Source organism: Polyodon spathula, chromosome 23, assembly GCF_017654505.1.
Source record: "Polyodon spathula isolate WHYD16114869_AA chromosome 23, ASM1765450v1, whole genome shotgun sequence".
NCBI classification, from domain to species: Eukaryota; Metazoa; Chordata; class Actinopteri; order Acipenseriformes; family Polyodontidae; genus Polyodon; species Polyodon spathula.
The window spans coordinates 14,448,948-14,476,231 of record NC_054556.1 but is presented as its reverse complement, the minus strand read 5'-3'; the positions used below and the strand labels follow the sequence as shown (position 1 = coordinate 14,476,231).

At 43.2% G+C, this 27,284-nt stretch overlaps 1 protein-coding gene across 2 annotated transcripts; it reads left to right on the top strand.

The window, feature by feature from the left end:
• The first annotated feature begins 3,869 nt into the window (after positions 1–3,869).
• LOC121298156 (inositol hexakisphosphate kinase 1-like) lies at positions 3,870–14,968 on the top strand. 2 transcript variants are annotated; one of them, XM_041225054.1, is made up of 5 exons: positions 3,870–4,037; positions 6,549–6,753; positions 8,062–8,243; positions 9,620–9,795; positions 13,427–14,968. In XM_041225054.1, the coding sequence occupies exons 3-5, from the start codon at positions 8,087–8,089 to the stop codon at positions 13,997–13,999; spliced, it is 906 nt and encodes a 301-aa protein (XP_041080988.1). In that variant the 5' UTR covers positions 3,870–4,037; positions 6,549–6,753; positions 8,062–8,086; the 3' UTR covers positions 14,000–14,968. The 2 variants fall into 2 exon arrangements, with proteins under 2 accessions (XP_041080988.1, XP_041080987.1); XM_041225053.1 differs by lacking the exon at positions 3,870–4,037 and having other exon boundaries at positions 6,431–6,753.
• Positions 14,969–27,284: the final 12,316 nt, after the last annotated feature.

Genomic DNA, 27,284 nt, shown 5'->3' with positions numbered 1-27,284 from the left:
GGTCACTTCAACTCAGCGGTGTATTCACGGTCATTAGGGAAAGCAGCTTATTGATTTGCAAGGCAAATGTTTGTTTTTTTCATATTCAAATATTTATTCAAAGTGTTTTCCATTCTTCTAATTCTAGATTTTTAAAGAAGGTTAAACATGGTAAACTATTAAAGATATAAAACAAGCGACAAATGTTGCAGCTAATCATGCCATAATCGGTGTACTGATGAAGGCAATAACGAATCTACAGTGAATCTGTGTTTCCGTGTAATTCAGTATATGCGTGGATTCCAGGGTTCCAAATTAACGCCAGCCATGCCGCAATTGCCGTGGGTGCCCGTCTCAATCACTGCAATGCCCATCAAGATATGTCTCTTCACATCAATTGTAGAGACCCCTGTACATAACAAATTAGGGAGTGTTTAGATTCCATGGTTATGTGATTTACTTAGTTAAGTCACATCAGCGCAGGGAGCTACGCCCTCGCAGGCTCCAATCTCGGCTGCTGGTTGCCGGGCCGGCCAGCAGCAATGCAGTTGGCATTATAATCAAGGCATCTTTCAGCTCTTTCACTGTACACTAAACACAGTAAGCACCTTTACATACCCTTTTTTTACATTTGACCTTTTTCTAACTGCTGATTATAACAAAGCACTTTTGTATCACTCATTCTTGTCTTGCTTGATCCTTGTGTTTTTATCAGGATGGGAACAAATTCAAAACGTGTTTATTATGCTAAGGTATCTTGCTCTTTGTGTATCCGACTTTAGAGTTGCTGCTGTTGAAATTAATTTCTTCTTTTGACACAGAAGCTGTACAAATAAACAAACTGCCTCGAGCCAGTAGCCACACAGGACAGTTCATACAATCAAAGTAGCGACAACATTTGCCAAAAAAACAGCATTTTTATGAACAAATAAGTAGCTATTAAGTTGAACTGTGTTGTTTCTTTCTGTGGCTTATAATTACATTTATACATGAATCCTAAGCAAAATAACACAACGTCCCACACTTCGGCATTGACATAAGTTTAGTGGGCTTGGTGCTCTCTGTGAATTTATTGAACTGAAGGCCATTTTGGCCTTGCTTTTTTTTTTTCTCCTATTTTGAGACCTGCGATTCCGTCCATATTGATATCTGAGTTCAGCATGAAATGCAGGTTAGTGTTGCTTTATTAATTGAAACATGCAGTGTGATTCATTCAGAATGTCATTAAATTTTACATGATTTTACAATAGGAAATAGTTCCCATTGACCCATGAGCGGAACTTCCTCTAAAATAAAAAAACAGAAACTCCACTCTCATATAGTCTGTTTGTCCCAGCTATAAATAACCAGATCCAGAAGCTCCGCATTGTTGGTGCATGACAACAAGACGAGAAGAATTATTGTCCTCCCACAACAATGGCATGCTGGAAATGGAAGCCGAAGTAAATCTAGTGCAAAGGAGGGGGCTCCGAGGGGCCACTGCGTTCACGTGTGGTCATGTCAGCAATGCTTTCCAAAAATACCCTTGTGCTTGGATCTTTTTGCAGTCCCTAAACACCTATCCATAAGTCAAACCAGAACGACACAGGTTCCTCTCTAGCTATCATATCCAGCCTCCAGGTTCAGAGTCTGTGCCATGCCTACCTTTCCATCAGCCAAGCCCATCTGGGGTGTTCCTGAAACTAAAGGCGGAAGCACACTTGCTGATACTAATCTACCATAATGACAGTTAAAAACAAGCCTGATCCTGTTGTTGTGGTTAAGTGTCTATGAAAGGGAAGGGTGCTGCCCCTGCAGCCTCTCCGTGGTCTTCAAACATTCTCAGATGTTCTTGTGTAAGGGGTGTTAAGCCGAGTCCATACCTGAGCAAACAAATGTGCAACTTGGTACCACGCAGCTGAATCGCTTCTATGTGGACGTTTCTGCAAGCAGTTGTACAACTGGTTACTTACAGTACAGACAAGCTCTACTTTTAGGCGATGTGCAGTGATGTTTTTTATCATGTGCACATGGTGAAATATGATTGGTTGTTACAATCTCCTGACTGTTTACTTTCCTGTGTCAAAGAGGAGGTACATTTTAAAAAGATGTCAACTGTTTTAAAAGATAACAACTGTGTCCTCAGCCAAGGTCTTTACGCGTATTTGCTTCTGCTTTTAATGTTGCATTTAAAATAACTACAGATGAGATGACTATAACAGCCAGTTCATCGGTAATTAGTGAAGCCATCGTTTACTAAAGAGAATGACAGATTAGGGAAAGACGCGACAGCACCAGCAGGGTCAGCGTAATCGGAAGAAAAATTAATTACACTTGCTTCTAAATGCAGGAAACTTGTTGTTCAACTTGTTGCTCAGGTGTGGACAAAGCAGTTGCAGGCGATTTAAGTAGCGATTTGGTTGCAGAACTGATCGCTCGGGTGTGAACCCGGCTTTAGTTTCAGTTTTTTTTCCTAAACTTTAATATTAAACATATTTGAATGTTAAAGCTTTTAACACATTGTAACCACTCAGAAAAGCCATACATGTATGTATGTCGTACATACATCTAGAGAAATACTTGTCCGATTGTGATGACCCTTTTTGTAAGTTTCGTATTGGTGCGTGAATGCAGTTCCTTGTAGTTTTGTAAGTAGAGAAGCCTCCCTGTAGTGAGTAGGTTCTCCAGAGTGAAACAGTAATGCAAACAGTAGGACATGCCAGCCAAGCGCATATTATCAAGCTTCGCCCATTGTAATTAAGACTTGCAACAGGAAGATTCAGCTTAACGAATGATTCACTCAGCAATATGATGGACAAAGTGTTTACAGAAGGCTGTAGCAGGCGTGTTTTCATTTTTGACCCAGGCTTTGTAGTTATGTATTTTGCAGTGAGAAGCTTACTGCAGTGAGAAGCTTATAAGTGAGGGTGGGGTAGATAGCAGTCTTCAAACAAGCCTGATCGTAGATAGTTTGGAAATGCAAGTCCTCAGATTAGCTCTACTGATTTGAACTCTTTCCTGTGGAGAGAGAGAAGGTAGTCTCTACAGTTTGCAGTGGAATGTAATGGGTTTCCACTTAATTTACTGAATTGAGACATCTTGGTTTTGACGTGTGTGTACAGTAATATGTATTTAAGACCCGCACCCTTCTCTGATTGACTGCTGTTTTTCCTTTTGTTTTCATACACACTGTGTGTACTAGGGGTCCATCGCAGACCCTATTGCTTGGGTTCATTGCATAAAACCCTTTGGAACTCTCTGCAAAACAAATATAAAAACAACTTGGCAATGACAAACATAATGCCTGGAAAGGGCAAGTAGAGTACTATCCACAAGCCTTTGGAGCTGTTATAATTACAGTTATTCAACCCAGCAAGACAAAGCCTAATGCGCATTAATCACGCCTTGAGCCTGATTGCATTATTGTGACGTGTCTGTGAAAGGGCAGGTTGCTGCCCAGCAGCTTCTAGTGTCCAGACTCCTGTCCAGGGAGGAATTGAACCGACTTAAGAGCAGTTTCCCTTTCATTTATCATGCCGTGAGGCTGACATCACCTAAGGAAGGATTGTGGGGCTGAAGAGCAACTATTAGCAAGTCCGCAGAATGAACCTGCGAACTGCTTCTCCTTTCTGTTTACCCCCAACCATGTTGTGCGAGGATGACATTCTCTGTGATCAGCTGTAAATGATAATCAATATTATCACCTGATTTGTTGTTTAATACAACAAGGAAACATTTTTGCAGCGCAGTGTGTATGTGGTTCATCAATTAGTGCTGAGACAAATATTCGAACAAACATTGCTTGAACAATGATCAAATTTATAATGTAAGAAGTGTGTTTCTCTTTGTTTAATACGTAATACCATTTTTTTTTTTTATTTTGCTGTAATATGGTACAAATTGTACTTTCCAGCTGATTTCAAAATTAAAGACTTTTGTTCGCGTCCTGGCTGTGCGGAGTCGCCGGTCTTCGCTGCAGAGGGACTGCTTCTCCTCATCGTGCCACAGCGAACCCTGCTGGCCAGGCAACCAGTGTGCTCAGAACGGACCCCTGCAGGGCCGGTCTTTGTTCTCCAGAGGTCAGTAGCTCGCTGATATCCGCTGTCGAGTTCCTAGGTGAAGGAGGAAGCTGGTTTGGTCGTGGGGTCTCCTGCGCTGTGTGGAGAATTGCTGCGGTGAGGAGAAAAAACAATTGGACGTTCCAAATTGGGGAGAAAATCGAGGGGGGGGGGGGGGGTAAATAATTGGGCAAACTCAATTTTTATTTAAAAAAAAAAAAAAAAAGTACTAATATTTAAATAGTAGCACTATCACCAATTCAATTTTATAATTGTAATCTTTTATATGAACAGTGTTGCTTGGCATTTGAAAGTCCAAGGCAATGGATGATGAGTTGTTATTAATGTGCAGCTTTGTATCAGGAATCTTTGGACTCGTTTTCTGAACTCTTTAAAGCAATACAATATTGAACATGTTAACTAAAACAAATGATCAGCCAAAGTGACAGTTAATGCTAAAAGAAATATGGATATGATTATAAAGTATTGTTCCTACCTTGCTGTCCTCTTCTGAGAGATGGAGGGGGTAAATTGGAACCAACATTCTCATTTTACAAACACAAGGCTTTCAGGAATGGGGACCCACGGCCGTTACGCACCAATGATCTGGTCTCAGGTTTGCAGTTGCCTGCGTCCCTGGGATACGCGTCTGTCCATCTGACACAGACGGCCCAACTATGTTATTTATTTATTTATTTAAAATCATGCTGGTAATACAGCTGCGTTGTGCAAGCTTAAGAATGTTGGCGGGTTGTTGCTCTGCTTTAGTTCCTGCTGTGGAGAACTGAAAAACATGGACCTGGGTACGTCTTGGATCAGAGCGGACTGAACGCCAATTTGTTGTCTTTTTAAAGTACAATGTTCAAAAGACAGTAAAGTCCAAGTAGGGTGATTAAGGGTCTACTGCTTGCTTTTTAATTCTTGGCAGAATAATTTTTTCTTTTTCCAAATGACCGAAGCCAGATAAATAATGTTCTTCATTAAGTTTTTGACAGATTTGTTTTTTTCCCATTTGTAGCCTTTAGTGTTTTTTCTTGTTATTGCTTAAAAGTTGACAATTTATAAGAACAAAAAAAAAAAGATGTGTGTACCATAACTTACTTTTATTGGGACCCCCAATATTTTGACTGGGACCATCACAATGATTCCTGGACCCTCCATGGGGAAAAAGTTTGAGAGCCCTGAAACAGTCTGGTGCATAGTCCTTCACATGCCCTGTGATGTGGAAATGGTTGCCCATAATGTTTTATGAAATTTGAACAAGGGAATAAACCTTGGTTGTTGCAACAGTGATTTATTTATGTGGCATGACATTGCCCACTATTGGTGGCAACAGTTTCCTATGGGTGTTTGTGTCATAATTACCCGTACTAGTCAGATGACCTTTCTGAAATGTTAAACACACTTAGGCAGCTACAATTATCCTTGCTCTCTGTAACCTGCTTCTATAAATACAATAATTACAAATACAAAGAGCATGTCATGTCGTCCCTTTGGAGATCAGACCCCATTGTATATACAGTAATAACACCAGGCTCCTCCTGAACACTGAGGATAGCTGGTTGCAAACACCCTGTGGCAATAATATAGTGGAGGCACTGTGAGCTTCATTTCAGTTTAGTTTTCCTAAACTAGTCTTAAACACGTTTTAATGTTTTTAACATGTTGAGAATGTTTTTAACCAACCAGAAAAGGTATTTCAAAATATTTCACGATCAAACATAAAAAATTGCGTTGTAATGTCACAGTCTTTTTCTCTTAGTTATTATACAACAAATGTTCCTAAATATTTAAATGCTTACCTGCAAAACAGTAAGTGGTAAATTGTGGAATATTTCACTTATGTGCACCTTTTTAAATACATTCTGTTTTCACCATTAGTGAATTATCAAGCAAAATAAAAACATTAATACATGTAAAAAGTAAGAGACATGTGATGTGTTCCCTTCTTGTACTGGACAGAGGAATCTTTAGCAGAAATATTTCTGATCTTTGGTGCAGCTGTTTTTGTTTTTTAGTTGAAGACATTTAAGAAATTGTGCAGCTGCTGTGTGCTGCTGGAAGCAAACTAAACTGGCTGCCGGGTTCCTAAATGCAGTGTAACAAGTAGTGCTTCAAGAAGGCAGATGCCTGCTGTATTTATTTAAGTGATAAAAAAAAGATGTATATTTACAGTATTCTTTCAGAAATGGGACTTTTCACAGGGAACATCATATTACAAGGCAATGGGTAAACTTCACAGAAATCATGAAATCGGTGACAACTGAACAAAATACAGCTTATCATAAGAAGTGCTCCATCACTATTTTATAAATCACTGCAACGTGTATTTGTGTAGAAGACTTAAGTGTACAGCGTGTAATTGTCATGCATGTATGTGTGTCATGCATTCATTTTTTAAATCTATCTAGAGAACAGGTTTTCCCAGTTGTGATGCATAGCCTACATACAGTACAGTGAGTGTAGGTTGTGTGGGTGATACTGACAGCTGTAGTATGCTACCCTGCTTGTTCCTCTCCTGTCTCTCTCCAGGTGTGGTGCTGGTTTGCTTCGAGGGGGACAGTGACGGCTACATTCACCTGGTGGCGTATCCCTACGTGGAGAGTGAGGGCCTGGACCACGAGGAAGTTCCAGAACGGGACCAGCCACGCAGGAAGCACTCGCGCCGCAGCCTGCACCGCTCCAGCAGCGACCACAAGGAGGAGCGCAGCGCACACGAGAGTGACAGCTTCGAGAGGTGAGGACAGACAACAGACACATCCCCGGGAAATCCAATTCCATGAGAAGTGTCCGACCGTGATGGACCACATATCTTTTATAGGACCAGCTGCATTGTGTATCGAAGTCTCGGCTATTAAAAAAGTATCAACAGAAACGTTATTATTGCTTTTCCTATTTCTGTTTCTCCCTATCCAGGCTAGAGCAGCCTGATTGAAAGCTTAGTGAATAGTGCTGAAGGTTTCCTATGTTTTTTTAATGACTTTTTTTATTTTCAAGAGTTTGACATGTGAGAAATCAAATATTAGGTAATTGTTAGGTTGCAGTTTTTTAGCCCAATGGATTGTTCTCAGAGAGGTGAAGTCCCAGTCGTTTCAGGTTTTACTTTTCACTGCTCTCAAAGGGTAACCCTTTACCCAGACATGAATCCACATTGGGAACAAGTTGTCATCTTGACCTGGTCAGTAAATGTTTAATTATCAGAATACAGGGGGGGACTGAACATTAACAAGACGTGACAATGACACATAAGATCAAGGCCATATGGCCATTGTAAACAGAACAAGAGTCCACCCAAACCAGTCCCGGCTGTGTAATCAGCAAATACAAGAGTCCTCACAAACCAGTCCAGGCTGTGTAATCAGCAAACACAAGAGTCCACCCAAACCAGTCCCGGCTGTGTAATCAGCAAATTTTTGTAGTTTTGTAGAGCTTTCTAATAAAACACCCTACAGTAGAAGAGGGTTCAAGAGTGCACTGCCCAGCAGCGACTTACCACCTTGGCTGTACATTTAACTTTGTTTTCAAAATAAACCTGGTACCCCATGAAATCACATATTAAAGAAAAGAGAAGTGCTGTTCTGTGCAGTAGAATGGGGGTTTTCTTTCCATGATATATTTGATAGTCATGTATAAATTCTGTTATATAAGTGAGTATGAATGTGGTCAAGCAGTGTTTGTTCAAATAGTAGGATATTTGTGTCGGCAAAACATTTAGGGATATATTTTTTAAGCGTTTACTCCAGTCTTTTGATGAACTCCTATTATTTTTGTTTAAGAAACGCCTGTACATTTTATAAAACCAGAGAACTAAATTATATATGTAAAGGTCTCTTCAGCACTCACATAGGTGTTTGTTCATCATTTTGTAACCATTAATATTATTTATTCTCCTTTCAAAAAACAGAGTTAAAGACTTGAGTAAACTCTTTGAAAATGTCACCCTCTGTGTCTGCACCATCATAGTAGTGGACGGGTGAAGTGCAATGGTTATCGGAGCGGAACTCCAGGTGTATGTCCCTCTGATGGCTCCTTTGGTCTCTCCCAGTCTGCAGGATCTGAAGAGCCCACGCATGGAACTGCATGTCCAGTCGGACGTTCCTTTCCAGATGCTGGATGGGAACAGCGGGCTGAGCTCCGAGCAGATCAGTTACAACCCCTGGAGCCTGCGCTGCCACAAGCAGCAGCTGAGCCGCATGCGCTCAGAGTCCAAGGACAGGAAGCTCTACAGTATCCTTTCACTGGCCTTGCCGGCAGGGAACAAGTTATTCACCACCCATTCACGATAATCCTCATTATTGCACACAATACAGGGAAAAGTCATGTTAGATTAAAATGTAAAGGCTTCTGTGCAGACAGATGCACCGATAATGTAGGCTTCTGTGCAAACAGATGCACTGATCATGTCCTACCAAGGTTGCCCCGCAGGGGTTCCAGATACCAGACACTTTTATTTATTTTTAAATGCACAAAAAACAAAACCTTCAGAACATCAAAATACGTGCTGTTGCTTTACAATAACATTTTATTTATATTGCATTGAATTTATTCCTCTCGAAAGATCTTGCAGGCTGGATACACAAGCAGAATCAGGATTGCATACTACATGATGCAGGGTGAGGATCAGACAGATTTTAATTATTTTTTGCTGCAGTAGGCTTATATTGATTCCATGCATGAATGGGTAAGTATTTGCAGTTTACCTGGACTAGCGTGCCATCTAGACAGCTGGTAAGGGTGCTGCCAGATAGGAAATAGTAGTTTCCCATGTGATGTACTGTTTGCAGGATTTGTATATGGAGGGAATGAAATGCATTTTTGAAGCTGGTATCATGAGTTATTTACTACAGTTCTGCCACAAGCCAGAGCTGACCCAGTACCGTTGTGCAATAGAAGTTCTCGTTTTCATAACAAGTCAGGAGCAGTTCATTTCATTTATGAATTTATGCCGTTTCCTATAAATCAGCTTGTACAGATTTGGCCGTAAAATTATGTTGGTAGCAAAATACAGTATTCAATATCACAATCATTTTAGAGAAGATTCATACATACATGCAATATAATTGGAAGTGAATGAGATTGTTCCTTCCCTAGATTAAATCACTGTTTGGGTGCGTATAGCCATGCCAACAAACCCAAACTGTAATCTGCTGTGGATGCAGCAGATTGTACTACAAAAAAGACACTATTGCACTCGAAGGTACAGAGAATGGGAGCCAGGCTGATCCCAGGACTGAATGACAGGAGCTAGGAGGACAGGGTAAAAGAATTACATCTCTTCAGCCTGGAAAAAAAATTACCACAGAGTACCAGGTGAAGTATTAGAATCTTTAAAACACAAGGAACATTAAAAAAAAGGATTTTGGACTATTGTCCCAATAAATTTAATCTCCTAGCAGAGGCAAGCTGTGAGATTTGGAAAGGCCTCTACTTGTCCCCAGACTTTTCTTATGTTCTGATTTAAATGACAATTTCTAAAGTGTACATTTTTATACAGTGAGAGTAGTGTTTTTTACACTAGCATCGTTTGCGTGTGGGTTATTGACAACGGAGTGAGTTGCATGTCTGCTGTTGCTGGAGGACTCCTTGACTCGCTCCCTTCCTAGAGTTCCTGCTGTTGGAAAACGTGGTGCACCACTTTGAATACCCGTGCATCCTGGACCTGAAGATGGGCACGCGGCAGCACGGGGACGATGCGTCCGAGGAGAAGGCAGCTCGGCAGATGAAGAAATGCGCGCAGAGCACCTCGGCAACGCTGGGGGTGCGTGTATGTGGGATGCAGGTGAGACCAGATCGCTGTGGGTGCATGTGTGGGATGCAGTGAAACCAGATCTCTGGGGGTGTGTGTGTGGAGGATGCATAGTCCAGATTGCTGGGGGTGCATGTGTGTGGGATGCAGGGAGTCCAGATCGCTGGGGGTGCATGTGTGTGGGATGCAGTGTGTCAAGATCGCTGGGGGTGCATGTGTGGGATGCAGGGAGACCAGATCGCTGCGGGTGTGTGTGTGTGCGCGAGATGCAGAGTCCAGATCACTGGGTGTGTGTGTGTGTGCATCCCGCTCAGGGTACAAGTGCATGTCAAGCTATTATAACTTTTATAAAATATTTATTTAATGAAATATTGCAAATTTGTTTGTCCGTTTTCTAAATTCTGCACGCAGAACCCATAAATTAAAACTAAACACTAAGACCCCTTCTATTTATAAACTGCAGGTGTATCAAAATCTTTTTTTTTTATTTACATTTTTGATATTAAAACTAGTGCTGGGACTGAACGGATATTTTTGACATGCATTCGGATTCGCTACAAATGATGAAAAAAAAAACATTATGATCAACACAGAAGCCGCTATTTAAAAGTTTTATACAGCATAAAGTAAAAAACCAGATTGTTTGCACGCCCCTCAGTAATCTCTATGGAAAGCCACGTGGGACAAAAAAAATGCTTTGTCCTGCTTTAGACTAGTGAACCAGAATCTCAAAGGACTGAAATGTCTCACTTAAACAGTACCCAACTTCCTGAAAATGCTGTGTAGTAATTTTTAGATAGACTGTATATATAATATATGTGTTGTTGTGACTTTATGTGGAGTGTAATAAACGAGAACCAAAAACGATGAGTTTATTCTCCTTCACTTTACAACGCCATTTTCACATTTTGTTTTAAAGTTAAATTTCAGTTTTCGTTTGCTTGTTCAGCTATAAAGAGGCACAAGTAAACATCATGTTATTACCAGGGATCCTAGTTTTCGGCAATAAAAAAAAAATCATCGAAAAAAGAGAGAAAAATCTTTGTTATTCTGCAAGTAAAATAAAAGGGCTAGAAATAAGTTTTCCTGCCACATTGAGACACACAAGCAAACAGTACTACTGGGTAACAGTTAAGACAGGAAGTATTTGTTGTTCTTGTTACACTTCTTGTGTCTCTATGTATTTTAGTTTATAACTTTAATTATTCTTGAACTGTAACCTTGTATTAGTGTAACATGTGTAAGTCGCTTTAGATAAATGCGTCTGCTAAATAATATGTGTGTGTGTGTGTGTGTGTGTGTATTCATTCGTGTTCGTTCAACTCCGAGTTAGTTTTCGTCGTCCGGACGGCTATTAAAGTAGAGCTGCAGCATTCCAGCTACACTTGGTCTGAGTTTGGAATGGCACCACCTCCCTAATGTTCTTGCTGAAAAAATCTCAAACTACACTGTTTATTGTGAAGAAACAGCTGTGGCAAGGAATGAAAACAATAAAATGCATTGTCAACTTTTATATACTATCTATTTCGGGAATAAACAAAACAATGTTGAACTTGAACTGCTATTTCTGGCATCATTTGTTTTGTAGTTAATTCATTGGGGTAAAGTAAGTCCTACACAACTTATTCTTCACTCCTGGCAACACACAGGGCCACACTCCCTTGCTGCTATGCTGCCTGCGATCAGAACAATATAATGGCTTTTATTACTTTTTGAAAAACAAAAGAATATCTGAATGAGAGTTTCAATTATGAGTTAATATCCGAACATGAAAATCCTGTGTTCGTCCCAGCACTAATTAAAACCTGACACCGCTGCACTTTCAAGGAGGGCTGGGTGACAGAGTCGCTGAGCTGCGATAGGTCTGAAATGACACAAGCTCTGTGGATGGGGATTGGGGATTGGTCAGATTTAACAGGGGGTTGGTCAGATTAAACATGATCCCTGCACGGGTCGTTGATTGAGTGAATCATCCTGGAGGCCCACCGAGTCTGCCATTTACCACAGAGCTTTTACAGTCGTCAGGAAGTCAGAAAAATGTATTTTCCAGTCAGGTATTGGCGCCCCCCTAATAACCTCATCAGGACCCCCCAGTGGGACGCACCCCACAGTTTGACAACCTCTGGACTAAACGCATGTCCTGCCAAATGTAAATGCATTGTCTGAAATCTTGGGTTGCAACGATCAAGGACTACAGACGATCTACTTTTTAAACACTTTAGCAAAGACGCTGCTGACCACACACTTGGATAAAATATCCCACTTTTTAAAATACATTTACTGCAACAAGCTTCTTTATAATTGCCGTCTCCGAGACCCCAGATGAATTGTGCAAAGACTAGCATGTATTGTTGTGTAATGAGAGGTATTGATCTGCTTGGATCTGCTCACTTGGGAATAGGCATTAGGAAGCAGTGGGGGTTTTGTTTTGTTGTAACTTGAGTGCAGGATTCTTCCAGTTTAACCCCTTGTACAGCACAGAATCACGATGCTGTTACCCAGCATATCGGCTTGCCTTTAAATACAATACCATGCTGTGCAGGGCGGCTTGGTGATGACAACCCAGACCAGGAAGCTGACACACAGAAGTACTGCGGATTAAACCGCTGCTGCTTGTATTTATGAAATTACAAAATAAATCTAAACCCTTTCACAAGATCACAGCTCACAGATCAAAATAAAAGTGTTAACAAAAACAAATCTCAAACACAAATACTACCACCACCTGAAACCAGTACCGCTCTGGTCCTTCCAGCACAAGTACCAAAAGTTTTCTATGGCTTTTACTTTCTCTTTCTCCTCCTCCAGCTCTCTTGCTCCTCCTCGTTGATTACCCTCCGCGACCAGCAAACGCTGCCGGTTTTTATACACGTGGCCATCTCCGGATTAACAATAAATGAATCAATGTGGACATAGTGCACAAGAGTTTTATATCTGCGTGGTCGACAGCATATCTGTTATTTAATTCGCTGCCGACCACACGTTGTTGTTAAATGTTTGGCAGAGACGAACCACTAACATAATACCATCACCCGTTCTTATGCCAAACAATGCATTTTTAAGTCATACAGCTACAGCAATAATAACAATTAACCATTACTTTTAAATCATAATACAGCTCTACAATATATTTACCAGCAGAAGATTTGCCTGCCCCACTGGTTACACAGGCTCTCCTGCCCTGCCACACATGCCGATAACATTTCCATAGCGTCTTTCAACCTTTCCCACATTTTATAAACACACAACAAACTAAACACCGCTGCATACTGCTTGTTGGTGAACAGCCAAATAAAAAAAAAAAAAAGGGTTTTAGGTTGAAAAATATTGATCGAATACAACGTTCAAGTCAGTTCCAAAGTGGAGGAACTACCAAGAGGTACAGGCTGGTTTGTATGGAGCAATTAACTCACACAAATACGGTGAGCTGTGGGGGTGTGGGGTGGGGGCTTGGTTAACAATCGGTAAGTTGGCATGTTGTTTTATTTAAGACAATGATCTAAAGCATCTGCTACCACTAACTCAAAAAAGACAAGCTATAACAAACAAGATGCTTACTAAACAAAACCTGACCTAATGGAATCAAAGTGCTTATTAAAATAAGTTCGGTACTGAATCCTAGCCCCTCTATTTATTCCTCTCTCGCTCTGTCTCTGCCCCCCAGGTTTACCAGGTAGACACAGGTCACTATCTCTGCAGGAACAAGTACTATGGCCGAGGGTTGTCCAATGAAGGCTTCCAGCTGGCTCTGTACCAGTTCATGCACAACGGCAGCCAGCTGCGCAAGGACCTCTTCCAGCCCATCCTAAGCAAGCTGCGCAACCTGGTTGCAGTGCTGGAGAAGCAGGCCTCATATCGCTTCTACTCCAGCTCCTTGCTCATCATCTACGACGGCAAGCAACCAGGAGCCGAGCCTGGGCACAGACCAGCAGAACCATCAGGACTGGACCCCAGCCTCCCCACAGAGAGCCCGGCCCAGCCCCCGTCAGACCCCACCCCACTGCAGCCACACTCTCATACTACACCTGGCCAGTCTGCCCCTGCTCCGCTTCCGGCCCCACAACACTCTGCCTGCCCCCCTCCTAAAGTGGACGTCCGGATGATCGACTTCGCTCACAGCACGTTTAAAGGATTCCGCGATGACCAGACAGTCCACGACGGACCCGACCGGGGCTACGTTTTTGGACTGGAAAGCCTCATTAGCATTCTTGAAGACATTCAAAAGGAAAACCAGTAGCTAGGATGAACTCACCCACTTTAGAACCAAGAGGGTGGGGGTGAGGGGGGTGGGGCTAAACACACAAACGAACCCATGTAGACTTGTGATAGTATGGGTAATCCTCTGTGAAAATCAGCTAGCCAGCTGGCCAATGTTCATTTTTACGGGTCATGCTCAGCTTGAATAGGGTTTGTTTGGCAGCATGAACCTACATTTACCAGCTCTGATAACTCAACCCACAGAAGCGGCCTGGATAGCAGTCAGCTACGTTTAAGAAAAGTGGACGTCTTTATGCTGAGTGGGTACACAGCCACTATGTGGCTCCCGAAAATATTTCAGGGGTTGGCCATTTTGGGGCAGGGGGATTAAAGCCTCCAGGCACCCGCCCTCTCAGATTGCTGTTTCTCTATCATTCGCTCTGAGGTTTTGGGTTAGAAGCTAAACAAGTTCATTATGGCAATTTTGCCAGGTAAAAAAAATAAAAATAAATGAAATGCATACAAAAAAAAATCACTTACACTTTCAGGAAAATAAGTCTTCTTATAGTAAACTCAACCACTGGACAAAAACCCCACTAAATATAAATAGCCATTCTTTGGGAATCTACCCCCATTGCAAATACTACAACGTAAATATATAAAAAAAAAAACATAATACAGCCTACTTTTGTCCTTCCAACCCATAACTGTATGATGTCATGTGTTTAATCCACAGTGTGTGAGCAGGTAATTTACAAAATCACAGTGCTGTACCTGGTACTGCAGCACCTCTTCAATGTGCCTGTCTGTTCTGCTGGGGTCAAGAGGGCCGGTGATGCTCAATGGGACCGAGCACTGGGATCCATGTGTGTGACCCTCAGCCAGGGCCCTGCGCCATGACCTCTATATCAAATTCAAGGAATGCTGTGACCGGGCTCTGGAATCCATGTGGGTGACTCTCAACTAGGGCCTTGTACCATGACCTCCATATCAAACGAGTTACTGTATCACTCACTGACGGGCCCCCAACACTGACCCCCCCCCCCCCCCCCCCCCCCCCTTAATTGTGATTTTTTTTTTTTTTTTTTTTAATATTGTGTTTTGCAGATTTTTAAAGAAAGAAGTATAATATCTGAATGCTTCCTGGTACCTGATCATGTCTTGTACTGTAGGTCACACTGAAAAGACAGGAACCAGAAAGCATCAAGTATTTTTTAAATGTCTGCAATCCCAAATTTCAAATATAAACGCACACAAAAACCCGGAGATTTCTAACAAAAGGGGACCAGTGTTGGGTTTGTAGCCTTGGTAATCGTTCATTTCAGCCACAGAAGTGACTTTTCTTCACCTTACACAGCTTTCAAATAGCATAGTTGTGTAACTTTGGCAGCACCAAAGTTTCATATTCACCCCTCCTTGGCTCAGGAGTGGGGGTGTCCTCTTCTAGATGATGATTAGGGAAACAAGTATTCATTTATATTTATCTATATATCTAGAAATATATTTGTTAATCACAGTGGTATTTGTTACTCTGTCAGCACATGTAGCAAAAACTGTATCTTTTGTCTTCGGGGAAACTATTTCAAATACTTACAGAAAGAAGAAGAAGAAAAAAGAAGTGGACTGGAAATCAACACGCACACACAGACACTCCCTGAATCCACAGCCCAGTCTAGGAGCGATGCCTCTGGCTCTTTAGAACAATTGCTGGTGAGGCTACTGTTTGTGTAGATGGAATCATTTTGCACTGCTGCCAAAACGTGGGGTTTTCTTTCTGCACTGTATTGCAGGCACAATGAAGGTCTTCAGCTGTGTTGCATGGGAGGTGTGTGGAATACAGGGATCTGTACAGTACGGTATAATGAGACTGGCACAAGTCCATATACAGAGTCAGTTCATTTTGAATTTCAAAAAGAAACTCAAGTGTGTCCATTCTGCTGTTGGTTGAAATAACCACTATCTTGGAGCAATGTCACTTTTTGTAGTGAGATGTACTGAGAAAGTGCTGTCACATTTTTGTGTCCTGCGGGAAAGTCTGTTCTTTTGAAAAGCCAATATCGGCTATACTTGAGTTAGTGCTCGGGTCATGGCACTGCAAATGCCTGGGTAATAATAATACCAGTGAGGATTTCCCTACTGGTCCTTCCATGATGATTTCTGCCCCGCTTTCAAGTTTAAGCACTCCAAAACCCAAAAAACATGGTTTGTACATTCATTCAGAATAAGAAGAAACGTTGTTTACATTGTTTTTCTTTCTGTATTTTCAGGCACAGATTTTATCTATTTTAATGTTTTTGTTTTTTTTTAATTTAATACAACTCTTTTTCAAATACTCAACATAAAGGAGAGAGGAAAGTGTGGGCTGTAGATTTGCCCGTCCCCACTCTACATGTGTAACAGTGTTGCAGTTTTTATTTTAAAAGTCAAATTGTCTGCCCAGCAGTGAGATATAGCTGCAATGAGAAATAGTTTGCACCTGTAATGCTGTAGCATTCCTGTGTGTTATTCATTGGCACATTGAAGTACAACATTGAATGAACAGCTTGTTTGTTGTGCTGATTTAAAAAAAAAATAAACCCTAAATGCTTTCACACACCCTATCGTGATTTCTCAGAAAGTTGGGTGGTCCATCTGTCCAGCTAACTTCCACCAAATAGGTATTTTACAACTTGGTTATGTTTATGGCCCTGTCCTAGTCTGGCCACACAGTAGCCTTTCGTGTATCAAATGTCTCAGTGTGTTGTAAGTCATGCAGTGTCAGCTGGGAGGAAGAAGAGGTCATTTTCATGATTTTCTGAGATTTACAATGCAAACATATGCTTTACCATGCTGTTATCCTTTGGTGTGCTGAAACTTTTATAAGGGTTATTGTTGGGCTAGTAACTATAATATAACCCTTCTACTTGTGGCTCCATGCTTGTTTGTGTACTGAATATGATAAATAGTTTAGAGTAAGTATATTGTACAATGTTCCAAACTGAAATAATTTATCTTGTGATTTCAGATCTTGAGAGCCAGAAATATCAATCATAGTTTAGATTATTTTGAATGAACCGAGGGGTGGAATAACACAAAGTTAGGTTATTACCATAACCCTGGTTCCCTGAAAAGAATGACAACCATTACTGAGTGGGAAGAGCCTCTGACCGTCAATCACTGAGCATATATATATAAAAAAAAGCTGCCTCATCAGAGCCCTGCTGTGAGGAGTAAGTCGAAATTGAAGGGTAATGGTTGTCATTCTTTTCAGGGAACCAGCGTTATGGCAATAACCTAATGTTCCCTTTCAAGTGGAATGACAACCATTACCAAATGGGAAGCTGTACCAAAGCTGTCGTGGCTCCAGATTACTGGCAGTACAGCCTCACAGCGATAGCCTCAGAGCCCTCATGACGCCTAAGGGCGTGCCGCCTGCAACACCCTAGAGCCCAGAGAGGGCTTCGCTCAGTTTGCAACATCAAGGCGGTAAAAATGTGCCGTGCAAGTGTCTGACTACCTGTCCATGTAGCAGCATTGCAGAGCTCATCCAAGGAGGTGCCATGAAAGAGAGCCCACAAAGTCGCTTAGCCTCTGTTAGAATGGGCCGTAATGTCACCCTGCATGGGGAAGTCCGTCTGTTCATACGCCAAGCATATAGCATCTGCCACCCAGTGCGCTAGACGTTGCTTCGATAGGGCTTGACCACTAGAGCGGTACCCATAGAAGACAAGCTGGTTGGACTGTCTCCAGGACGCTGTCCTATCCATGTAACAGCGCAGAGCCCAGACCGGGCAAAGTGTGTGCTGGCTACGGTCCTCTGACTCATGCGGGGGAGGTCTGAAAGTTTCCAAAACCACTGGTTGGTTAATATGGAATGATGAGACCACCATTGGCAAAAAGGCTGGGTTTGTTCTTAATGTTACCCGCGAGTCATTTCCAGTGAAAGCCATACATGTGTCATCGATGGACAGCGCATGAAGCTCACTTACTCTTCTGCCAGACTTAATGGCTAATAAAAATGCCACTTTGAGGGAAACGGGCACAGCTGTGCTGAAGCCATGGGCTCAAATGGGGGACCCGTAAAGACCCCCAGCATCAGTTCCAGATCCCACTTAGGGACCATGCTTTTCATCGGAGGACAGAGCCTCCGAGCCCCTTTAAGAAACTGCACTGCCAGGAAATGTTTCCCAGGGGACACAGAATCAATTTTATTGTGGCACACTGATATTGCTGCCAGGTAGACCTTCAGAGTGGATGTGTATTTTCCTGCATCAAACAAGTGTTGTAAGAAGGTTAGGATTGTCTCAATAGGGCAGGTCACAGGATCGTGACCCTCAGCAATGCATCAGTCTTGGAAAACTTTCCATTTATTTGAATACTGTGCTCTAGTGCTAGGTGCCCTAGCAGACTGGAATGTCTGCAGCACTGCATCTGGCAAACCTCGTCTGGATAGACGGCTCCATTCAACAGCCATACCCAAAGTTGGAGCAGAGCTGGATACGAGTGCCAAAATAACCCCTCCGTTTGGCTCAGGAGGTCCTTGTGGAGCAGGAGCTGCCACGGTTGACCCAACAACGTGTTACAGAGGAGAGCAAACCAGGGGCGCCTCGGCCATCTGGGTTCGACCAGTAAAACCTGGTCTTTCTCCACCCTGAACCTCTCTAGTGTCATGGGTAATAGCGGTAGCGGATGGAACTCATTCAAGAGCCCCTGTGGCCAGGTGTGAGCTAGCGCATCTACTCCCAGGGGGCCCCCGTCTCTCTCCATAGAGAACCATAGGGGGCAATGAGTGGACTCGGCTGTGGCGAAGAGGTCAACTTGTGCAGTACGAAACCTCTCCCAAATCTGTTTCACAACCTGAGGGTGCAGTCTCCACTCCGAGCTTCTGGAGCTCCTCTGGACAGGAAGTCTGCTGCTCTGTTGTCCACACCTGGGAGGTGAACCGCCCTGATGGAACGTAAGTTTCTGTGTGTCCAAGACAGGAGTATGTGCGCTGCGTGGTGAAAGCCTGGCGAGCACAAGCCACCTTGGTGGTTTGTGTAGGCTCCAAGGGGAAGGATTCTCGAGGCGGCTGCCATCAGCCCCAACAGCTTTTAAAAAATTCTGACATGTGGAAGAGCATCCTCTCTGAATTGGGAGAGTGTGACTTCCAATGACTGAATCCTGTCTTTTTAATCCGTTTGATCCCCAGGAACACTGTGGACTGAGACGGTACGAAGTTGCTCTTTTGTTGATGTATGGAGAGCCTTAACTTCGTCACATGATCTATGACGAGGTGTGCGCCTCGGCGCGTGCTTTGGAAAGCACACAAACTAGGCAATCGTCCAGGGAGTTCAAGATCTGAATACCATTTAGCCTGAGTGGAGCCAGTGCTGCATCCACTTGGAAAATGTGCGGGGCGCCAGTGAGAGGCAAAGCGGTAGCACGCAGAATTCGTACGCGTTGCCTTGAAAGGCGAAGTGTAGATAATTTCTGTGCGCGGGACGGATAGGGATGTGGAAGTAGGCGTCATGCAGGTCTTTGCAGCTGGACGGACTGGAGGATACGCTGTGCGGTCAACATGTTGAACTTCCTTTGTTTGAGGAACATATTCTGGACCCTGAGGTCCAGAATAGATCGGAAACCGTCGTCCCTCTTGGGCACCAGGAAGTACCTGGAGTAGAAGCCGCAGAGCGCATCACTTGGGTTTACTAAGCACACAGCATTCTTCTGTTGAAGATTGGTGATCTCTTGTTGAAGTCACTGTCTGTGCAAGCACTTCAAAACGCCGCTGTGACGAGCTTTGGCATCTCTGGCAACTCTCTGGCAACTGAGGGAGAGCGCCTGCACCTACGTGGGGAAGGAGAGCAGTACCTCCGAGGTGACTGCCTGCCTCCTGGCAAACGCCCTCTCGAGCGGTGCCGCCTTGGTGGTGACCATTTCGTTTCCAAGGAGGGGCGCCTACGCCTCTGCACCAGTGGTGGGGAAGGGGAGGGTGACTCGGGTATGGGGGAGCTCCCTGGACACAGTGGCAGATGGGGTTCCAGAGGACCTTTGAGGATGACCCTGGACCACAGATCTCATTCTCCTATGCCCCGAGGAGAGAGACTCCGCTGGGGAGAGGGCTGCCCTCTTGCGCTTAGTTTAGATAACTTCTGGCAGGAAGAGCAGTTCAACTCACCTGCCAGCACCCTGGCCACGTGGTCTGGCCATAGGCATCTAGTGCAGGAAGTGTGCCCATCCTGTTTGGGGAGTTTTGCCATACAATAGTCACACTGGTGGAACCCAGCGGAGAACCATGCAGAGTGCACTGACATGGCGTGGGGCGTCAGTGCCAAGCAAACGTGTCGGTGCTGAGCTACAGTGGCTTGCGAAAGTATTGACCCACCTTGGCATTTTTCCTATTTTGTTGCCTTACAACCTAGAATTAAAATTGATTTTTTTGGGGGTTTGTATCACTTGATTTACACAACATGCCTACCACTTTGAAGATGCAATTTTTTTTTTATTGTGAAACAAACAAGAAATAAGACAAAAAAACAGAAAACTTGAGCGTGCATAAGTATTCACCCCCCCAAAGTCAATACTTTGTAGAGCCACCTTTTGCAGCAATTACAGCTGCAAGTCTCTTGGGGTATGTATCTATAAGCTTGGCACATCTAGCCACTGGGATTTTTGCCCATTCTTCAAGGCAAAACTGCTCCAGCTCCTTCAAGTTGGATGGGTTCCGCTGGTGTACAGTAATCTTTAAGTCATACCACAGATTCTCAGTTGGATTGAGGTTTGGGCTTTGACTAGGCCATTCCAAGACATTTAAATGTTTCCCCTTAAACCACTCGAGTGTTGCTTTAGCAGTATGCTTAGGGTCATTGTCCTGCTGGAAGGTGAACCTCCGTCCCAGTCTAAAATCTCTGGAAGACTGAAACAGGTTTCCCTCAAGAATTTCCCTGTATTTAGCGCCATCCATCATTCCTTCAATTCTGACCAGTTTCCTAGTCCCTGCCGATGAAAAACATCCCACAGCATGATGCTGCCACCACCATGCTTCACTGTGCGGATGGTGTTCTCAGGGTGATGAGAGGTGTTGGGTTTGTGCCAGACATAGCGTTTTCCTTGATGGCCAAAAAGCTCAATTTTAGTCTCATCTGACCAGAGTACCTTCTTCCATATGTGTGGGAGTCTCCCACGTGCCTTTTGGCGAACACCAAACGTGTTTGCTTATTTTTTTCTTTAAGCAATGGCTTTTTTCTGGCCACACTTCCGTAAAGCCCAGCTCTGTGGAGTGTACGGCTTAAAGTGGTCCTATGGACAGATACTTCAATCTCCGCTGTGGAACTTTGCAGCTCCTTCAGGGTTATCTTTGGTCTCTTTGTTACCTTTCTGATTAATGCCCTCCTTGCCTGGTCCGTGAGTTTTGGTGGGCGGCCCTCTCTTGCCAGGTTTGTTGTGGTGCCATATTCTTTCAATTTTTTAATAATGGCTTTAATGGTGCTCCGTGGGATGTTCAAAGTTTCGGATATTTTTTTATAACCCAACCCTGATCTGTACTTCTCCACAACTTTGTCCCTGACCTGTTTGGAGAGCTCCTTGATCTTCATGGTGCCGCTTGCTTGGTGGTGCCCCTTGCTTAGTGGTGTTGCAGACTCTGGGGCCTTTCAGAACAGGTGTGTATATATACTGAGATCATGTGACAGATCATGTGACACTTAGATTGCACACAGGTGGACTTTATTTAACTAATTGTGTGACTTCTGAAGGTAATTGGTTGCACCAGATCTTATTTAGAGGCTTAATAGCAAAGGGGGTGAATACATATGCACACACCACTTTTCCGTTATTTATTTTTTAGAATTTTTTGAAACAAGTTATTTTTTTCATTTCACTTCACCAATTTGGACTATTTTGTGTATGTCCATTACATGAAATCCAAATAAAAATCCATTTTAATTCCAGGTTGTAAGGCAACAAAATAGGAAAAATGCCAAGGGGGGTTAATGCTTTCGCAAGCCACTGTACCTGCATTGGTAATCGGCATCTATGTCGGTGTCGAGGTGGGTGCCCAAAAGAGCACGGACGGTGCCGGGCTGTTGCAGTCGGCACCGAGGAAGAGCGCGATTGGTGTCGAGCAGTCAGTGCCGAGTCAATCGGCATCTGGGTCGGCGCCGAAGAGAGTGCGGTCGATGCCGGGCTGATACAGCAGAGTCAATCTGCGTCGAGGAGAAGCGTGGCTGCGCTAGGAGAGCCCAAGGCTTGAGAGGGACGCGTAGGCCCAAGCTGGAAGGTAGCTGAGGCAGAGTGAGGAAGTCCCTGTTCATATGCTCAGTGATCGACGGTCAGAGAGGTTCTTCCCATTTGGTAATGGTTGTTTTTCCCCTTGAAAGGGAACTGAAGACTTTGTGTGTGCCTGCCCTTGACACTGCTGATAACACAAATAAAACAAAATGAATAGCAATTCAGAAAAAGAAACTGACCATTGTGAAAAATGTTTTTGGGTTGAAGTGAAAATTGCCTCCTCTGTGTTGGATGTTTCTGTCAAGTCTTTCCATAGAAACCCAGTAGGATTACTATTTTATTTTTTTGCATGGATGGATTTAAAAAAAAAAAAAAAAAAATTAAAGAATTATAATATTACATCTTTATGACACCTTTGAATGTGAGCTAAAACATTTATTAAAAACCATGATTGTTTTTTTTTTGTCTTTATTCTTTTATTTGGGAATTTGGTGTAGTTGCTGGTTCTGTTCGTTCTCCAGGGAGGCTGTGATGCCGGTGCTGGTTCTGTTTGTTCTCCAGGGAGGCTGTGGTGCAGCTGCTGGTTCTGTTCATTCTCCAGCAGGCTGTGGTGTAGCTGCTGGTTCTGTGTGTTCTCCAGGGAGGCTGTGGTGCAGCTGCTGGTTCTGTGTGTTCTCCAGGGAGGCTGTGGTGCAGCTGCTGGTTCTGTTTGTTCTCCAGGGAGGCTGTGGTGCAGCTGCTGGTTCTGTTCATTCTCCAGGCAGGCTGTGGTGCAGCTACCGGTTCTGTTCGTTCTTTAGGGAGGCTGTGGTGCAGCTACTGGTTCTGTTCTTTCTCCAGGGAGGCTGTGGTGCAGATGCTGGTTCTGTTCGTTCTCCAGGGAGGCTGTAGTGCAGCTGCTGCTTATAGAATGACTTGAGTAAACAAAGTGCTCTGATTGTCCGGAAAGCATGTGGGTGTGTCAATACAATGTCTCGGTTTGGAACACCATCTCGTCTCACAATATGAAAACATTACTGTACTTTGAATTGTAAAACAACAGTGAGTCATTTTATAAATACAATAACACACAGCATTGCATGCTGTTGTAGGGAGGTTGAAGGCTTACAGCACATCTGAGATGTACAATTATCTTGGTGCAACTTCATTCCTTCTCATGTGTTGTTGTACTGATTATAAATTACACATCATAAATCAACCAGTCACAGTGAGGTGTTTGCCAAAATTCCAGTACATCTTCTCCTGTGCATAGAACACCACTCCTGATTTCAGTACTCAAAAATCAAGACAAAACGCACATACCTGGTACCTTTAAGAAACATTACCAAAATGCAGAGATAGAAAAGAAAAAGATGAAATCGCTACAAACTGAGCAAAATAGAAATAGTAACCATTAATGCTATTGGCAGAACACAGCCCCTGTAGGCCTACAAGAATTTAGGGACTGTGGCAGCTGATTCTGTACTTAACCATTTCATGACTGGGGGATATATGTTGTGTTTTACAGCTATTCATTTGTGTGATTTATAGTAAGTTACTACATTGTGTGTAGAGTGCCTGTTCTTGTATAAGAGTCATTGCGCAGTTAGAGCAGCTCAGCTATGCTGCGTGGTCCTCTTGTGCAAACTGCAAGAGATTAGATCTCTTGTACAGTAAAGGTCACCCTGCACACCATGGGTTAACTTGTATAAAATGGCTCATTGGATGTGATTAACGTGAGGCACAGGTCACTTGGGGGTTAAACTGTGATAGTGGTCAGTGGAGAGTGAGCTCTGAATGTTCTAGAGTTGCATTAGGGATGCACAGCACCCTATGGACCAAGTTGTGTCACTGTGGAGTGATCAACATCATGTGGCAATTCAGTGCCCTGTGGCGAGTACTGTACCTTTTCTACACCATTGCTATTTGGTGCCCAAGTGACTTTAAAACCATCACTGCTTTTTTTTTTTTTTTTTTTTTTTTTTATAGTACTGTAATATAATAATGTTGCAAAAATTCTATCAGCTTGGTGAGCTAAAGACCTGTAACATTCATATCCATCAAGCATTGGTTTAATTAGAACAAGGTGGCACAAGGAAGTGTTAACTAGACATGAACAATGTTTTTACTCTCTTTAAAATCATTTTCTTCTGCCAATTAAAAGGGATTTTAAATTCAAACACATGGTATAGTATGATAATTGATGGTTTGGTTCTGAAAAGATGTACTTCCTTTTCTTTTTTCTCTTTCGGCTTCTCAAACTGATCATCTTTCATTCATTCTAACCATCTACCTAAAAACAGCACAGGAAGAAGGAGAGTGAAGAGAACTGTATCCAGGAGGAAGGAGAGTTTTATAAGCAGGATAACACTGCAGAACGTTGTGTTGTGTGAAGGAGGAACGGCTTTGAAGAGAAGTTGGCTGAAGAGAAGGACAGCATGGGAGGAAAGAGTAGGAGCTGTATGTTAATGCAACACAAAGCACGCCCTGCCATGTGTTATCCCCTTACTTTACAAGCTGCTGTGTTGAGTGCATGTGAGCTCAATACATGAAAACTCCCTAGTAAAGAATACATTTTAAACACTCCAAAACTATATATGACAGAGAGTTTAGACCTTTATTATCCATGTATGCATTTTCTTCCTGCTTCTGTAGCCAAGTTTTTAAGGTCTCAGATTTTGGGTTTCAATGGGATCATAAACTATGCTGCCACTTCCTCTCTGTAATTACGTAACCTTTCCATGGACCACCTGAAGGGATCCTGCAGACCACAGACTGAGAACCACTGCACTACAGGATCCTCAGCCAAGAGAACTTGGCACAGCCAGGATGCTCCTCTGCGCTCCCCTGCACACCACGTGGGAGGTGAGCCACTCAGGGACCCCATCCATTGTTTATTCTCTCCCATCCTTTTCTTCCAGACCTTTCCTTTTCCCTTATGGACATACCTCTGTTCTATAAGGAAAAGCCCCATTGGTAGGGTGGCTGGGGCGCATCCACAGCTGGCTGACTAGCAACCTGAAGAGGGAATGCTGCAGCCTGTCCCCCCTGGTCCATCTCACTGGTTCTGTTTGCTCTGACCACTAACAACAAGTGTCACAGACTCAAAGCAGTCTTTGCTACAGTTGGCCTCAGTGTTGCTGGCTCAGCCTCTCTTAGACCCGCGTTAGGTGCTCCTTGGTCCTGTCTGCTGCTCTCGGCTCCTCTCTCCAGCCTGATTGCCTGGGAGAGCAGCTCTGAGGTGTCTGGTGATATCACCTCAGTCCTTCAGAGAATGTGGCCCTGGCAGGCATTCAGGGACCTTGAAGACCGTCATCCCAAACTCCAGCTCCCTGAGCAGGAAGTCAGCAGACTGCAAGAAGCGACTTGGTCACTCTCCATCAGGGCCTCTGCAGAAGCACACCAGCAGATTCAGGCTCTCCATGTGCTGCCTGGCCTTGGTCATGCCGTCCTTGGGGAGGAGCTGCTCCTTCTCACCCACTTGTCCGGGATGTCCTCCACATACCCCTACTGGGCTGCCAGGATCTTTCTAAACACCAGGAATTGACTGGCAAGCTCCTGCTTGTGTTTCTCTCCACGCTCCAGCGCTCCACTGAGACAAGTCACACTTCTGCTTGCGTTTCTCCAGAAAGATTTTATTATTACTGTTTCATCTAAAAAGCATTGTGTTCCTGCCACCTATTTTGTTGCCATTGATCAAGTATTTAAATACATGACAATTTATTCAAATACAATTACATTTATTCAAGCCGCAGTAAAATTTGTAACTGTAGACCTACACGTTAATGTCAAACAAAAACACAGCCGGTAACTTTGTCGTATAGGAAACTCTTACAGAACACAGTTATTTGTTAATCATACAATAAATTAGTGAGCTTTTTGGCACCCTTCAGTAAGGGAGCTTATTTTCTTAACAATTACTTTTTTCAACAGTATGCAAGTCCATGTACTTTACCTCGAAAATTCGGAAGATAAGCATCTAGTCTAATGTGTTTACAGAAGGTTGACGATATTCTAGATACAACTCAGCATAAAACACGGGCATAGAACGGACCATTCACCCCCTTGAGGGGTTAATAAGAAATACTATAGATACTGTATCACGGCAGGGAGGGGGTTAAAACCCTCCCTGCCAAACACACGCGCAAATGTGTGTTTAATTGTTTTGTTAATTTGTGTAATTGTTTCGACCGTTGGGAAATTATTGTCAATTGGTGCCAGCTGGCTGTGCCTGTTTGTGGGGAAATAAAAACCCCACAGTTCATTCATTCCAGGCTGCTGTGAAACAGGCTAATGAAGGAACAGCCCTGTGCAGCCAGGCTGAAGGAGGAACAGCTGCCTGGAGCAGAGGCGCTGTGTTTGGTTTGCTGGTAAACAGCTTAGCCACAGCTTTAGTTATTGACAGAGAAAGTTGTAGTCACTGCCCTGAAAAGGAATTAGGGTTTTGTTTGGAAATAAAAGTGCACGTAAGTGTTTAAACTACAAGTTCGGTGTTGGTGTGTGTAGGCACATCGGGGTAATCTAGCTTGTATTTAAAAAGCCTTTATTTTAACTGAAATGGCTCAACAAGTGAGCACATTGTAACATTCATGTTCTCATATAAGTGTGTTTACATGTGTTACAAGCAGCAGTCATGCGAAATGTGTTATTATATGCTGTGTATGATTATCAGTGATGAATCATCTGCTTAGTGAGATTACAAATGTAGTGTTACGGCACAGAGACAATGAATGTATGAGGTATCAGGTATCCCTGAAGTGATTATAATTGCACATTCAAATTCAGTTTTTATTTGTACTACCTGTATATTAAAACAAGGAGTGGGTGAAAGCCAGACCAAGACAAAACTGCTTAGACAATGCACTATGAAAACTAGAACAGACGATTACTGACAGGGCACTGAAACACCCCTATAGTGGGCATTCTTTAGTGCTGCATTCGACACTCTAAATCATGCCACCCTGCTTGATAGGTTAGAGAGTTTGTTTGGCATTTCTGGCATTGCACTAAAATGGTTTCGGTCTTACTGGGCGACAACACTTTGTCTCTCTTGGCGGTTTTAGTTCTGAGGTTGGGCTGGTAACCTCTGGTGTCCCACAAGGCTCAATTTTGGGCCCTCTACTATTTAGTATTTGCATGTTTCCTCTTGGTCTCAT